The sequence below is a fragment of the Pseudomicrostroma glucosiphilum genome, assembly GCF_003144135.1.
Source record: "Pseudomicrostroma glucosiphilum strain MCA 4718 unplaced genomic scaffold BCV69scaffold_18, whole genome shotgun sequence".
NCBI classification, from domain to species: domain Eukaryota; kingdom Fungi; phylum Basidiomycota; class Exobasidiomycetes; order Microstromatales; family Microstromataceae; genus Microstroma; species Microstroma glucosiphilum.
Window position 1 is genome coordinate 103,933 of NW_020289930.1, and position 12,637 is coordinate 116,569.

The 12,637-nt window shown below is 56.6% G+C and overlaps 5 protein-coding genes across 5 annotated transcripts; 1 reads left to right on the top strand and 4 right to left on the bottom strand.

Moving 5' to 3' along the window:
• Positions 1-278: 278 nt before the first annotated feature.
• BCV69DRAFT_285364 (hypothetical protein) lies at positions 279-4,661 on the bottom strand. The gene has a single exon (XM_025493368.1). The coding sequence runs from the start codon at positions 4,265-4,267 to the stop codon at positions 515-517; it is 3,753 nt and encodes a 1,250-aa protein (XP_025345225.1). The 5' UTR covers positions 4,268-4,661; the 3' UTR covers positions 279-514.
• Positions 4,662-6,130: 1,469 nt separating this feature from the next.
• On the bottom strand, positions 6,131-7,765 carry BCV69DRAFT_285367 (hypothetical protein). The gene is made up of 5 exons (XM_025493369.1): positions 7,224-7,765; positions 7,030-7,089; positions 6,847-6,931; positions 6,732-6,773; positions 6,131-6,649 (listed from the first exon to the last, which is right to left on the bottom strand). The coding sequence occupies exons 1-5, from the start codon at positions 7,695-7,697 to the stop codon at positions 6,165-6,167; spliced, it is 1,146 nt and encodes a 381-aa protein (XP_025345226.1). The 5' UTR covers positions 7,698-7,765; the 3' UTR covers positions 6,131-6,164.
• Positions 7,766-7,983: 218 nt separating this feature from the next.
• BCV69DRAFT_84266 (hypothetical protein) lies at positions 7,984-9,210 on the bottom strand. Its single transcript, XM_025495573.1, has one exon. The coding sequence runs from the start codon at positions 8,812-8,814 to the stop codon at positions 8,017-8,019; it is 798 nt and encodes a 265-aa protein (XP_025345227.1). The 5' UTR covers positions 8,815-9,210; the 3' UTR covers positions 7,984-8,016.
• On the bottom strand, positions 9,173-10,218 carry BCV69DRAFT_253406 (putative NSA2-involved in biogenesis of ribosomal large subunit; the record flags this gene model as incomplete). Its single annotated transcript, XM_025490517.1, has 4 exons — positions 9,173-9,207; positions 9,307-9,379; positions 9,462-10,071; positions 10,148-10,218. The coding sequence occupies 4 exons, from the start codon at positions 10,216-10,218 to the stop codon at positions 9,173-9,175; spliced, it is 789 nt and encodes a 262-aa protein (XP_025345228.1).
• Positions 10,219-10,613: 395 nt separating this feature from the next.
• On the top strand, positions 10,614-12,151 carry BCV69DRAFT_301526 (putative endoplasmic reticulum insertion protein SEC61; the record flags this gene model as incomplete). The annotated part of the gene is made up of 2 exons (XM_025494572.1): positions 10,614-10,698; positions 10,800-12,151. 2 exons carry the CDS (start codon positions 10,614-10,616, stop codon positions 12,149-12,151), a joined length of 1,437 nt encoding a protein of 478 aa, XP_025345229.1.
• Between the last annotated feature and the right edge of the window lie 486 nt (positions 12,152-12,637).

Below are 12,637 nucleotides of genomic sequence, written 5' to 3' on the forward strand. Positions count from 1 at the left end.
CCGAGCAATGCCCCTCGCCACTGCTGCCCTGCCCTGCGCCCGTCGGCCAGTTTCTTGTTCCGGGTTATCTGATCTGATTAGACTAGTCCCTTGGCGCCTCCGCCCTCAGCCTCCCTGCGCGCGGTGCATCTGAAAGCCAACAGTGGGCGGAGACGAGAAGACGCGGAGCGAGGCAGATGGAGACAGACAGGCAGGCAGATGCAACCTCACGACCCTGGACCGTCTGCCCACAAGTACGAGGGGCGTCACTCAGGAATTGTCAGAAAACAAAAAATTTGAGTCTAGGTATCCAAGAAGGAGAAAGAGTACGGATACAGTGTAAAAGGCAAGGTGTGATCACGGTTGTGTCGTGTATTTCGGGGGACGTGGGGGAATGAGTGACTGCTTATGAAACGAGTAGGAGGTCTAGGTGCAATGCGACTCCAGTCTTCGGCTACCCTGCTCCTCTCCCTCTCAAACTCTAAGCCCCCCTCCCCGCCCACCTTCATTTCGCTTCACTTTGTTAGGCGTACCATCAATAATCTACTCCGAGCAAAGAAGGACCCGCAGGACTCCTCTCAATCTCCCTCAGATGCCTCGTGGTCCATCCATCACTCCTCACCCTCGCTTCCAGAGAGGCGAGATTGCGTACAGGGGCAGGCATCACTGCTGGTGCTGGGCTTTGACTCTGCGCCTGCGCCTGAGCCTGGGCTTGCAATTGCGGTGTACCAGCACTACCACCTGTAGAAGCATTGCCTGAATGTGCTCCTGTGCTCTGCGGAGGCGAGGGAACCAGAGCTGCCGCTGCAGGCTGTGCTAGGCCTCCCATCGAGGGAGAGTCAAAGGGCGATCCGGCAGCAAAGAGCGAAGAACCCGAGGGGTGGTTGCTTGGACTGTGGCCCTGCGTCGGCGAAGCCGGCACGGATTGCAGACCGAGCATAGACTCATTGCCGCTCAGACCAGCGGGAGTCCCTTCGGCAGGCATAGAGGGACGTCGACCTGCACTTCCACTGCGGCCGCGGGAGCTGGTGCTGGCGACCATTTCAATGGCCTCATCTCCTACCTGCGATTCCCTTTGCTGCTGTTGTTTACTGCCCGCCTTGTCCTCCGTCCAGGACAGACCTCGTAAGTTCAATCCTGCCCTCGAGCCACCGAGACCAGCACCCATACTAGATCCGAAACCAGGTCCCAAAGGTGGAGGCGTGGGCAAAAGCGTGCCTTTCTTTGGCGACCTTGGTACAGGACCAAAGTTATGCGGCGTCAGCCTGACCCGAGGTGTGGACAACATCGCAGGAAGGATGACGTTGCCCATCGATGCTCTAGTGCTGGTTTGAGGACTTGGTCCGGTGGACCACCTGGGCGACTCGTTGATAGTGGTGAGCGGTCTAGCAACGCTCGCCGATGTAGACGTAGACGTACCCGACTCTTGCTGCGATGCGTTCTTTGGGAATCCGGGTGATACGGGTGATACAGGTGCGCTTGAGCTGGGGTCTCTCGCCAGAGTAGCAACGTCCGGTAGATCTGTAGCTCGCTGTTGCGACTTCATGAGTGGCATCTGTTGTGCTCGATGTCTGGAACCCGCACCTAGCCCAAAGGTTACTGCCGCCCACACACGCTCCCCCAAAGTAGGGGGTGGCATCTCAGCCACTGAAGAAGGGGTAGCCGACGACCTTCGCGCGCTGAGAATCTTCGATAGAGACGTGCCGTCCATAGCGTAAGCTGGGGCATCGGGTGCGGTCGCGGTCATGTCGTTAGGCTTGGCAGTGGAAGGATCGTCCGGTGCTGCCCCTGTGCCCCAGGTATGGTATCGTCGCTTCATCTCCCACCGCACCTCGTGCTCAAAGTCCCTGGCCTCCTTGCCCTGCATCAGCATCATCTGCGCTTTGTGGAAGAGGGAGTATGGCGTGAAGACGTAGGGCGTCCCCTCTTGCGTCCGGTACGCCGGCAGGACTTGGGACGGGTCAATCTGATCCGAGGACTCTTCGGGAAGCACGGCGTGGACAATTACCATCTCAGCTGGCTCAGACGAGTCGTCCAAGCTCGACGGCATTTGCAGCAGCTCAGAGGAGACACGAGCAGAAGCCGCAAGGTTGGGATAGACGGCGACTGATGCAACGAGCGCTTCGAACGCCGAGTACAAAGATGCAACGAATTGCTCTCGGTCCGCAAGTGCTTGAACCTCGGCAGCCAAGTCTTCATCCTCGTCGTTGTTGTTTCCCTCGCCCTGCTTCTGGGCGACTAGCTCAGATCGCTCCCTGATACGCAACGATTCGGTGTTGCACATTGCCATTGCCTCGTCGAGTGTGATCTGATCGAGTCGCTTGATGAAGCGTCGATTTGCAGGGGTAATCTTTTCCACCTTTGGCAATCGGAACGCTGGAATCTGGTGCCGGGCAAAGCCGTACACGAGAGTCTCGAGACCACCAAATCGCGAAGTGGAAGCTCGGACACCAAAGAGACCAGCATACACTCCTCCTGCCTGCACGAGGGGTACCGTACCGCGCTTGGCATAAGTCTGAAGTGCCTTGAGCATACTGCTCGCATCTTGCTTTGATACTTCTAGACGGTCCGCAAAGGCAGCAGTCAGGAAGCGGATATCCATCATGCGGAAGCCACGTTCGAGGTACTGCTCCTCCGAGGCGCTCATTGCTCCGGGTTTGTCTATGGATCCTTCCAATTTTCGGACGAGGAACAAGATGAGGCCTTCTCCTTCCTTTTCTTCCTCTTGCGGCTTACGCCTGAGTAGTGTGTCCCAGAAGGTAGGAGCGGCAGGTCGCTGTTCGTCAGACATGCTAGATCTCGTGCTGACCGTGTGAACGGTCATACCTTCCTCCACATCCATGTCCGGCAGTCTGCTCGCAGCCTTCTCCCGTGCTGCGTCGATCTTTGCGGGTGACTTTCGCTTGCGCGTTCCCGTGAGGATGGCTCGATCGTAGAGTACACCCACTTCTTGGAAAGCAATGTCTAGCTCGACGGCAAGTTGACGAGCTGCATCAATCACCTTGTCTCTGAATTCCGTCGTGATAGGGTCATCAAACTCTAGCGTGTGTGTGGGACGACCCCTCTGTCCCAAGCGTTCGAACAAGTTGCCCCGGTAGTCGTCGTTGCGGTTAGCGTTCGCTTCATCCTTGGAGCCCTTTCTGCTGTTGCTCTCGAGGCGCAGGAATCTTTGCCCGATGCCTCTTAGCCAGTCTACAACCAAGTCCCACTCCCATGAGACTGCAAAGAGCCACTGGAAGGTTGGTTGTCGACTGTCGAGGAGGGCTCGAACCTCAGCTTGCCGCATAGGTGTCTTGATGACGACGATGGGCAGTCCACCCTGTTCCTTTACCAAGAGTTGGCCCTTGTTGTTAAAGGTAGCTGAGCAGACGACGACACTCCTGGCGGCTTCACTCTGTGTCTTGGCCTCACGAAGGTCCACAAGGTGAATACCGACACAGAGAAGAGCTACGAGAGCACTGATGATGGGCAATGGTAGTGCAATGACGAGGTCATCCTGATGGGAGGCGTATCTGGTCTGTGTCCGCTGAATGTCCTCGATTCGCACAAAGAAGGATGTACCGGCCATTCCGATGTAATGCATTCCCGCCACAGATGTCGAAAGGAGAGCAGAGGCAATGAGTCGCCGCCACCATCGCTTGCCGGATTGCAAGCGTGGATGGAAGAAGATGGTGAGGGCGACGGTAGATGCTGCCATTGCCAAGAGAATGGAAATTACCGTCTCGAGGGGTTGGTATGTGGCGAAGAAGTTTGCCTGGAAGGTGGCAGAGAAGTGCATCAGGCCGATGACGCCTCCGAGTAGTACTCCCGAGGCGATTACGCGCCAGAGGGTGAAGCGGACGGCATCGATGAAGAGAAAGGCGACGACGCTCCCGAAGATGGTGACCAGGAGGGACAAGGCCGTGTAGCCTGGATCGAAGGTGACGAACCACAAGATGCCTTCCACTGGTCTTACGGCCATGTGAATGCCTACGAAGTGCATTCCCCATACACCCAGGGTGGACATCACTGTAGCGGCGAGAACGAGGAGGATGATGTTGCGATAGCCCTTTGTGGTGGTGCGGCGGGCGAGGAGGAAGATGGTACACCATGCTCCATAGTAGGCGACTACGATGGATGCGATGACCAGGCCAACGTGGTAACTTTGAGGCACCGCGTGGCTAGTGTAGTAGTAGGCCAAGGCTTCGAGGTAAGCAGGGTCATCGAGGGCGCCAGTAGGAGACGGCAGAACATTGGTTGACAGGCCGGACGGCAGCCCCGTGGAGGTAGAAGTGGCGAGGGAGGCCATTGTGGACGTGTAAAGGACCGACGAGACAGAGACGAAAGAGGCCAGCTACTAGTCTTGAAGATGCATCTCGAAGGGCGTGAAGCGTAAGAAGATGATGAAGACGCTAGTAGACCGAGGCTTAATAGGTGGTATAGGAAGGTGAAACTTTGCCTGAAACGTGATGTGATGTGTATAGAGGATGGGAAGTTGAGGGCATGGACGAGTTTGCTATGATGCGGGGACGAGGCTCTAGCGGGATCAGTCCCAAATCGAGAGACGATGAAGAGGACCAAGGGGGTTAAGTGTGGTAGCGTCGGAGCTGCAGTGGACTGCTCTGCTCTGCTCTGCCCTGCAACAGAGGTCGGAGATTGGCGCAGAGGGAGGGTATGGCAGGGCGGTAAAGGTGTCAGTCCCGCGTAGGAGGTTTTCGAAAGAAGGGGCGGGGGCGTCCTTTGGTTCATCCCCGCCTCGGCGTGAGTCGGGGTCGGTGCGTGTGTTGCTTGCACCTCCTCATCCAGCTGCAGTACGCAGCTCCGGTGCCCGCCTGTCTCTCTCGTCTATCTGTCTTCCTGTCCGCCGGTCACTGTCCGCTCGTCTGCCTGCCTGCTTAACCGCTCGACTGTCTGTCTGTCTGCCTGTCTGTCTGCTTTCTTCTTCTCCTCTGCCCGCCTCTCCTTGTTCCCGAGTATAGAAAATGGCGTGGCGCACAGAGGCAAGGCCAGCCCGTAAGTCCTATTGCAGACCTACACTGCTCCCGAGGCCACAAGCACCGACGATCGGTGCGAGCTTAATCGGCGGGCTTTGCAGTCCTCCTTCTCCTCCTCCTCCGCCCGGCCCATTTGACCGGGACCTTCCATCCCCACGCCTGGCTCTGTCTGCCCAGGCCCCCACCCCACACACACACACCTGACACGCTCTGCTGCGCAGTGCCACCGGGCATGCCAGTCACAAAGCATAAAAGGGCCTACGGAAGCTCCCACATCACCCACAAAAAAATGTGCCCGCCGGCTACAAAAGATGAGAAAGGCGTGTTGCTCCGTAGAGTCGAGTATTCTGAGCTGTCAAAGGGAAGCCAAAGCTGTGGTAGCTCGCCACCACGCTCAGAAGCGAGCCTCGGCAGCGCGTCGCATTGAGCAAGACGACGTCTATCAACGATGTCATAGACTGCCAAACCTTGCTGTGATCCTTTGCGAGTGGTAGCCGTCGGCAAAGTACCTTTGCTGATTTGAGCATGATCTTCGACGCCGGTTTGCCTCTTTTCTCTCTCTCTCTTGAGCTGATCACCGACGACGCGTTGGCCGGCAGGAGCGGCAGCTGACGCGCAGCTTGAATGCACCCAAATGCGGGCTCAGGGCTCGGGTCCACAAGCATTCGACGCGAAATTGGCACAGCGCTTTCGCTCCGACTTCTACTCCCCGCTTCAATTCTCCGAACATCACACACACACTCACCACCACCCGCAAATCACCAAGGCACTCACTCACTCGGCAGTCTCTTGGTCGGAAAAGTAGCCGGTCGGCAAAAGGCAGAGGGGAAAAAGTAAGCCACTTTTGATGTTAGTGTTGCCCCGCTGCAAGCAACATCATGTCCAATGCAGATCAGATCCCTTTCGATCCCTGTCCTTCTCAAGCAGAGCAATACCTGTATCTAGACTTTACCCGAAGAGTGCCAAGTCAAGTGTATCTTCAGCCATACAGGAAGAAGAAGAAGATGGATGCAGACAGTCTGACTCTTCCTGCGCCGGAACTTCCAGTCACAAATCTGATGATGAGGGTCGCGAAACAGCAAGCGGCGCAGAGGTGCCGAAGAACCCGCGCCTACTTCCAGGCACACCCGCTGCAAGGCCGTATGCACCATGAAGGACAGAACGCGAGATGGTCTTTGTGTGCCAAGAATAGAGTGTGTCATTGTCATGGGCTCACCGGTCCAATTCCATGGCCGTGGAGTGCTCATTGCCCTCGTCGTTCGAGTCTGCATCGTCTGCTGCTGCCCTCAGCAGATCTCGCTCAGCATCCTCCTCATCTTCTTCCTCTACTCCGCGCACAACGTCTGCTTCCTCCACGTCGCTGGACCCTGCCAATTCCTCTGCTGCCCCGAGAGTGCCGCCCTTTGCAGCATGCTTGTTGGCCCGAATGTTGCGACTCTTCTTGTTCACCTTTTTGCCGCCTGCAGTCAGCTGCGAATGTGTCCTGACCCTCTCGGCATCGCTGTCAAATCCTGTGCCAGCAATTGAATCCTCCGCCTCTGCACCTGCGAGCGACGCGTTTTCGGCAACGTTGCCATTGTTGCCTACGGGACCTTGAGAAGCTACCAAGGATCCTGTGTCGAGAGCAGCTTCGTATTCCGAATGGCGTTGACGCTCAGCCAGGGCTACCGAGAGCGGTATTGTCTGAGGCATGACATCTACGTCAGGGAGGTTGGAAGAGGTTCTAGAGTCAGACACGGGCGCATGGTCGCGGCAGGAGCTCCGGAGCGGCAAACTTACCGCACAAGAAGTCGAGATGCGTATTTGTCTTGACCGCTTGGGCTAAGGCGAACATGAGAGGCAAGTATTGTTCAGATCCATACGAGCTCTACGGAACTGCATCGCTCCAACTCACCTATGTCTTTGTAGTACACAGCCTTGCGTTGGCTAAGCCTTGCCTGTGTGTATGCTTCATCAACCAGGTGGTGGATGTAGAGCTCCTGCAAGGAGGGCATCGCATGCCAAGCCGTGTACAAGAACAGTCAGCTCGACCTTCAATCGGCTTTTCGGGCCCTGCTCTCGGCCGCCTCTTACTCACGCATGCTTTCCCGATGACGAAGGTAGCCTCCTTTCCACAGCCAGCTACATCAGGATCGGTCTGGATACGGCGAGCCATGATCAACGAATCGTAATGGTCAGCCTCTTCATCTGTGCCGCTCTATTTCCCTGCTCTGCTGAGCTGTACTCCTTCGCAGCCTCGCTCCGGCTCCGCTTCGGCATTGCTTCACTCACCATGATGATCTTCTTGACCCTAGCCGTGGGCAGTTGACTGGTACCTGGCAGATTAGCCGCCTTCTTCCCCGCTGTGACAGCTCTTGCAGCCTTTGCTTGAGCGACGTTGTTCCCTCCCCTTCCACCTCCCCTCCCCCTACCCCGTCCCCTTCCACTTCCACCCCTAGTAGTAGCAGCTCCTCCTCCCCTCGAAAGAGACATGGATGCACTTCCCTCGGCTGCATCATTCTCTCCATCCTCAATGAGTGCCTCGCTACCGCTTCCCACTAGCTCGTCCTCTACAGCTTCTTCTCCAGGGAAAGGGATCGGAGCTGAGCCGCCTGAGGGCCGGCCTCGATCACCTGCAACGCCCCCTCCACCGCCGGCGGTATCGTCTAGAGGAGCAGTAACACTCTGAGGAGGCGGTGTGGTGCCGGGGGCGTCGAGCTCAGATCCGCCTGCACCGCCAGTGAGGGCTGCTACGGGGACCGACATGACTTAGAGAGTGTGGAACGGGATGCGTCAGGGGATTGGTCAAGTTGGTTGTGGTGATGGACGAAGATGTATTCGCATCGAAGAAGTGCTCCCGGGTCCATGCCATTTTGCGCGTCTCTCCCGTGCGTCTGTCCTTCCGTCCGCGTCGTGCCCTTTACGCTTGCAGACTCCGATCGCGTGTTGCAGCAAGAAGCTCACGCTGGAGACACGCACACCCTCTTCGTGACTGTTTGCATACGACAGAGTGGATGTAGCTTCGTTGCGGCGATACAGTTTCTAGAGAAGAGAAGAGAGTACACATGCCCTATCTGACACCTTCCTATCCATCAAGCGCAGAGAGTATCTTCTTGAGCATCCCACCACTAGCCATCCTCAGTCTCTCGTTCCCATCCTTTCCCAGCTGCCTCTCCTTCTGCAGATCAGCCCAAGCAGGTCTAAACTCCTCATAGATCGTCGAGGCCACCAACTTCCAATCCATCCAGCCTTCTTCGGCTTTTCCTTTGGGTACAGAAAGACCAGAGGGTGGGCAGCCTGACTGGATCCAGCTGAGCAGACTCTTGGCAAAGATCATAAAGGGACCTCGAAGGTATTCGCCCCATCCGTACTTGTGTCTGTCGTCTGCTGCACGACCCATCTTGCGCTCCAGCCAGTGATACTTGTTCATTCCTTCATCAGAGGACGGTTTGAACTCGTTGAAGCGGGAGATGATGGCGAACCATAGTGCAAGGTGGTCTTCCTGATTGATCTGGCGCGAGGCCGTCGTGAGAGCAGGAGGTTCAGAGGGCTGAGGCAACTTGGTGAGCCAGGAAGCCTTTGGAGTTCCGGGCGATTTAGGTGCTCGAGCTTTCTTCGTTGGCGAGGGGGTCGAAGGCTCTTCTTTCTCTTGTCGCTTTCTCTTTGGAGTCACTGGTATCTCCTCCTTGACCTTGCCCTCGGCTTCGGAGGCATCTCCTGCAGAAGAGAGTGGTGAAGAAGCTCTTCGCTCGGATTTTGCACTGCAGGCTTCAGCAGCCTCGTTCTCGTCGTCGACAGAAGCGTTCTCCTCTTCTTTGACCTCCTCAGCTGCGAGCTCCTCGCAGGCTGGTTCCCCCTTCACCTGTCCTTTCTTGGGCGGCATCGGTGAGCTGATCTTGTGTCTTGCTGTGAACGCGTATGACGATGTGTCTGGGTGAGGGGTACACTGCAGAGTGGGGAATAGAGGGGAGACACGCAGTTTGGTGTTGGTTGTGGGCAAGAGTGAGTGATCAGTGCGCTCATCGTGGAGTCTCCATATAATACTCGTTCCTAGCGTGCCTCGACGATCCTACATCCGCCTCGATTCGCTGGCGATCTTTGCTCCAACGCCTGTCAAGGAACGCTTCTTCCCAATGTCCGCAGAGTGATTGCTAGCAGGAGGCAGTGCGGGACGGAATAGTATTACAATTTGAGTGAGCAAAGGATCAGGAACAGTTGTGACCGTGTGAATGTTGAGGTGACTAGGAGCTGACGAGGAGGACGGCATTGACGCAGCCTGTAAAAGTGGACGAAGACAGGCGAGGAGAAGCGTCAGTACACAACCCTTGTTGCTCTTGCAACAATCAAGACACAATGCGACTACGAGGGAACTCACCATCGTTCTCTGGGTTGTTTGTGACCTGTGCGTACTTTCCCCAAGCTACCTTTCCACCCGTTGTCACAAGACCCTACACAAGGAGATGAGATGAACGAAAAGCATTAGCGAGATGGTCCCAATATGACGCCTTGTACTCAAGAATCACTACTCACCAGCTCGCTGACGTTGACCTCGATGACTGCTCCCTTTGTCAAGACTCCCAATTGAGTCATAAGCGGGCCCTGAGGATTCTTCTTGACACCAAGAATAGGTAGCGAGAATGTGGCCTTGAGGTCTGGGTGTGTGACGTGGGCCTTCTTGTACCTCATTGCCATTGGCCTCACGAACCTCTCCAGCTTGGGAGGTTTCCTTGTGAAGCTCTCTCCCACAAAGGTCGCCTTTGTCACCATTCTCTTCCATCCCTTGTCCTTCCTCTTTCCAGACTTCATCACCTTGAACGCCTCGTCTTCTGCGATACCCCTGACCTGCGGCAGGGGAACAGCGTACTTGGCGGCCTTGTCCTTCCTCCTCTCCTTGACAGCAGACGAAAGAGCCTTTGCGTCCTTTTGACCCTCTCGGTCGAGCAGGTATGTAGGCAAGGCCTGGTCTGGGTTGGACGAGGTCGATGCCTGCTTGACATCCCGCTCCTCGTGAGCCTTGAGCGTCTTCTTCATCTGAATCTTCTCAGCTCGCCTCTTCTTGTTCAGCATCTTGGCCTTGAGTCCAATGGACTTCTGGGCAATGGCCGAAGCCTTGTGCGAGGATCGAGCTTCCCTCTTGCGCCTGAAGAGACATGGGGGGAGTAGAGATGATCAGACCCTGCGAGGCAGTACCCATGTCTCTGCTCGCTGTTACTCACAAGCGCTCCTCATGGTCCATACGCCGACCATGTCTGCGGATGGACTCCTCGATGTACTCGTTCTGAGGCATTATGGAATGTCAGTGGAATTGGTGGGTGGGAGGGAGGATGAGGATGAGGATGCTAGATCTACCAGGCAAGGCAGGTAGGTATCTCTCCCGGCCCTGCCTCTGCCAAAATTTTGAGCCTGTCCCGCCACAGAAGGCCGGACGGAGCGTCGGGGCTGGGAGTCGAATGCAGGCCGTGGCGTGGCGGGCGGGGGACGTCGTCGCGCGGTGGGGCCTTGTGCTTGTGCTTTGGCGGGGCGTGGCTCGGTGGTGGCTTCCAGCGAGGCTTCGTCCGCTTTGCGCTCGCAGGCGCCATGGCAGCCCCCAGGCCATCGACCTTCCTTCCACGAGTCCCTCCTTGACCATCTCCATACAATACCTCCTACTCAAGCCCGCACCCCTCCCCTTGCTTGCCCATCATGAGCGGAGGTGGATTCCGATTCCTCAACCTGGTCCGGCCTTTCATGTCGGTCCTGCCAGAGGTCACAGCTCCCGAGAGGAAGGGTGAGTACCACCCTACGACAAGGACCTTCGCTGTACGACCGCATATAGGCCGCTGCTGACCATCTCCTCGTCTGCCTCTATCGCTGTCCTTGCTTCCACAGTACCATTCAACCAGCGAATGGCATGGACCGCAATCGTACTCGCCATCTTCCTTGTCTCCTCGCAGATCCCCCTCTACGGAATTATGTCCTCGGACTCTTCGGATCCCCTCTACTGGATGCGTGTTATTCTCGCCTCCAACAGGGGTACATTGATGGAGCTGGGTATCTCGCCCATCGTCACCTCGGGTATGATCATGCAGCTGCTTGCCGGAGCCAACCTCATCGAGGTAGACTTCAACCTCAAGGAGGACAGGGCCTTGTTCGGAGGAGCTCAGAAGCTCTTCGCTCTCATCATCTCCCTCGGTCAGGCTACCGTATACGTCATGACGGGTCTCTACGGTCAGCCAAAGGACCTCGGAGCAGGTGTCTGTCTCCTCCTGGTACTGCAGCTCGTCGTCGCTGGTCTCATCGTCATCCTTTTGGACGAGCTACTGCAAAAGGGCTACGGTCTCTCATCTGGTATTTCGCTCTTCATTGCGACTAACATCTGCGAGTCGATCGTCTGGAAGGCATTCTCTCCCACTACCATCAACACTGGACGTGGACCAGAGTTCGAGGGAGCTCTCGTTGCCCTCTTCCACCTGCTTTTCACCTGGAACGACAAGACCCGAGCTCTCAAGGAGGCCCTCTACCGCGACAGGCTGCCCAATGTCATGAACCTTGTCGCAACATTGGCGATCTTCCTCCTCGTCATCTACCTGCAGGGCTTCCGAATTGAGATCCCCGTCAAGTCGAACCGATTCCGTGGACAGCGTGGAACCTACCCTGTCAAGCTCTTCTACACTTCCAACATGCCCATCATGCTCGAGAGTGCCCTGACCTCCAACGTCTTCATCATCTCCCAGATGCTGGCTTCTCGCTTCCCATCGAACCTCCTCGTCAAAATTCTCGGTGTCTGGGAGCCCCTTGAGGACTCTCCTCAGCTGCATGCTGTGTCTGGTATCTCCTACTACATGTCTCCTCCCCACACCTGGAAGGAGGTTGCGCTGGACCCTATTCACACCGCTATCTACATTGCCTTCACCGTGTCTGTGTGCGCCATCTTCTCCAAGACCTGGATTGAGGTGTCTGGCAGTGGACCCAGGGAAATTGCCAAGCAACTCAAGGACAATGGACTGGTCATGAGCGGTCACCGAGAGGGCTCCATGTACAAGGAGCTCAAGAGGGTGGTTCCCTCGGCTGCCGCCATTGGTGGAGCCTGCCTGGGACTGCTCAGTGTTGTTGCCGAGCTGACCGGATGCCTTTCCGGAGGTACCAGCATTCTCCTTGCCGTCACCACCATCTACTCCCTGCTCGAGAGCGCAGCTAAGGAGGGCATGCCTGGCATGAACATGGGCGACATGCTGGATTAGGAAGGCTAGGACAAAAGTGCGGGGCAGAAGCAGCTGAAAGCCTGAGGCGGAGGAATGTCAGTCAGCGGAAGGCAGCATTGGCATAGGGTGGGGCGATCAGTGAAATGCGGGCTGCATGTGCAGCGGGGTAAAGTGGGGAGGATGGTGGGAGGGGGTAAGCAGGGGAGCGCGGACACGGCGATGAAGCAGTAAGCGGTCCAGTAAGCGGAAGACCGTTTAGCTGTTCAGCCAAAGCATCGATGCCAACTCGGAAGGGCGGATGTACATCATCCACGTCCTCCTCGGGCTGACATTTGACCAAATATAATCGCAAGTAGCAACGCTCGCTACGTCGTGCAGCAGTGGATGCGTTCTTTGATGCGACTCGAGTGTGATCTGGTCCGATGAGAGACTGGAGCCAAAGACGATGACGGGGCTTGCAGAGGCTTCCCATCTTTTCGCTGTACAAGAGCCTACTCGGACTTGCACAGAGGAGAGCGATGGATG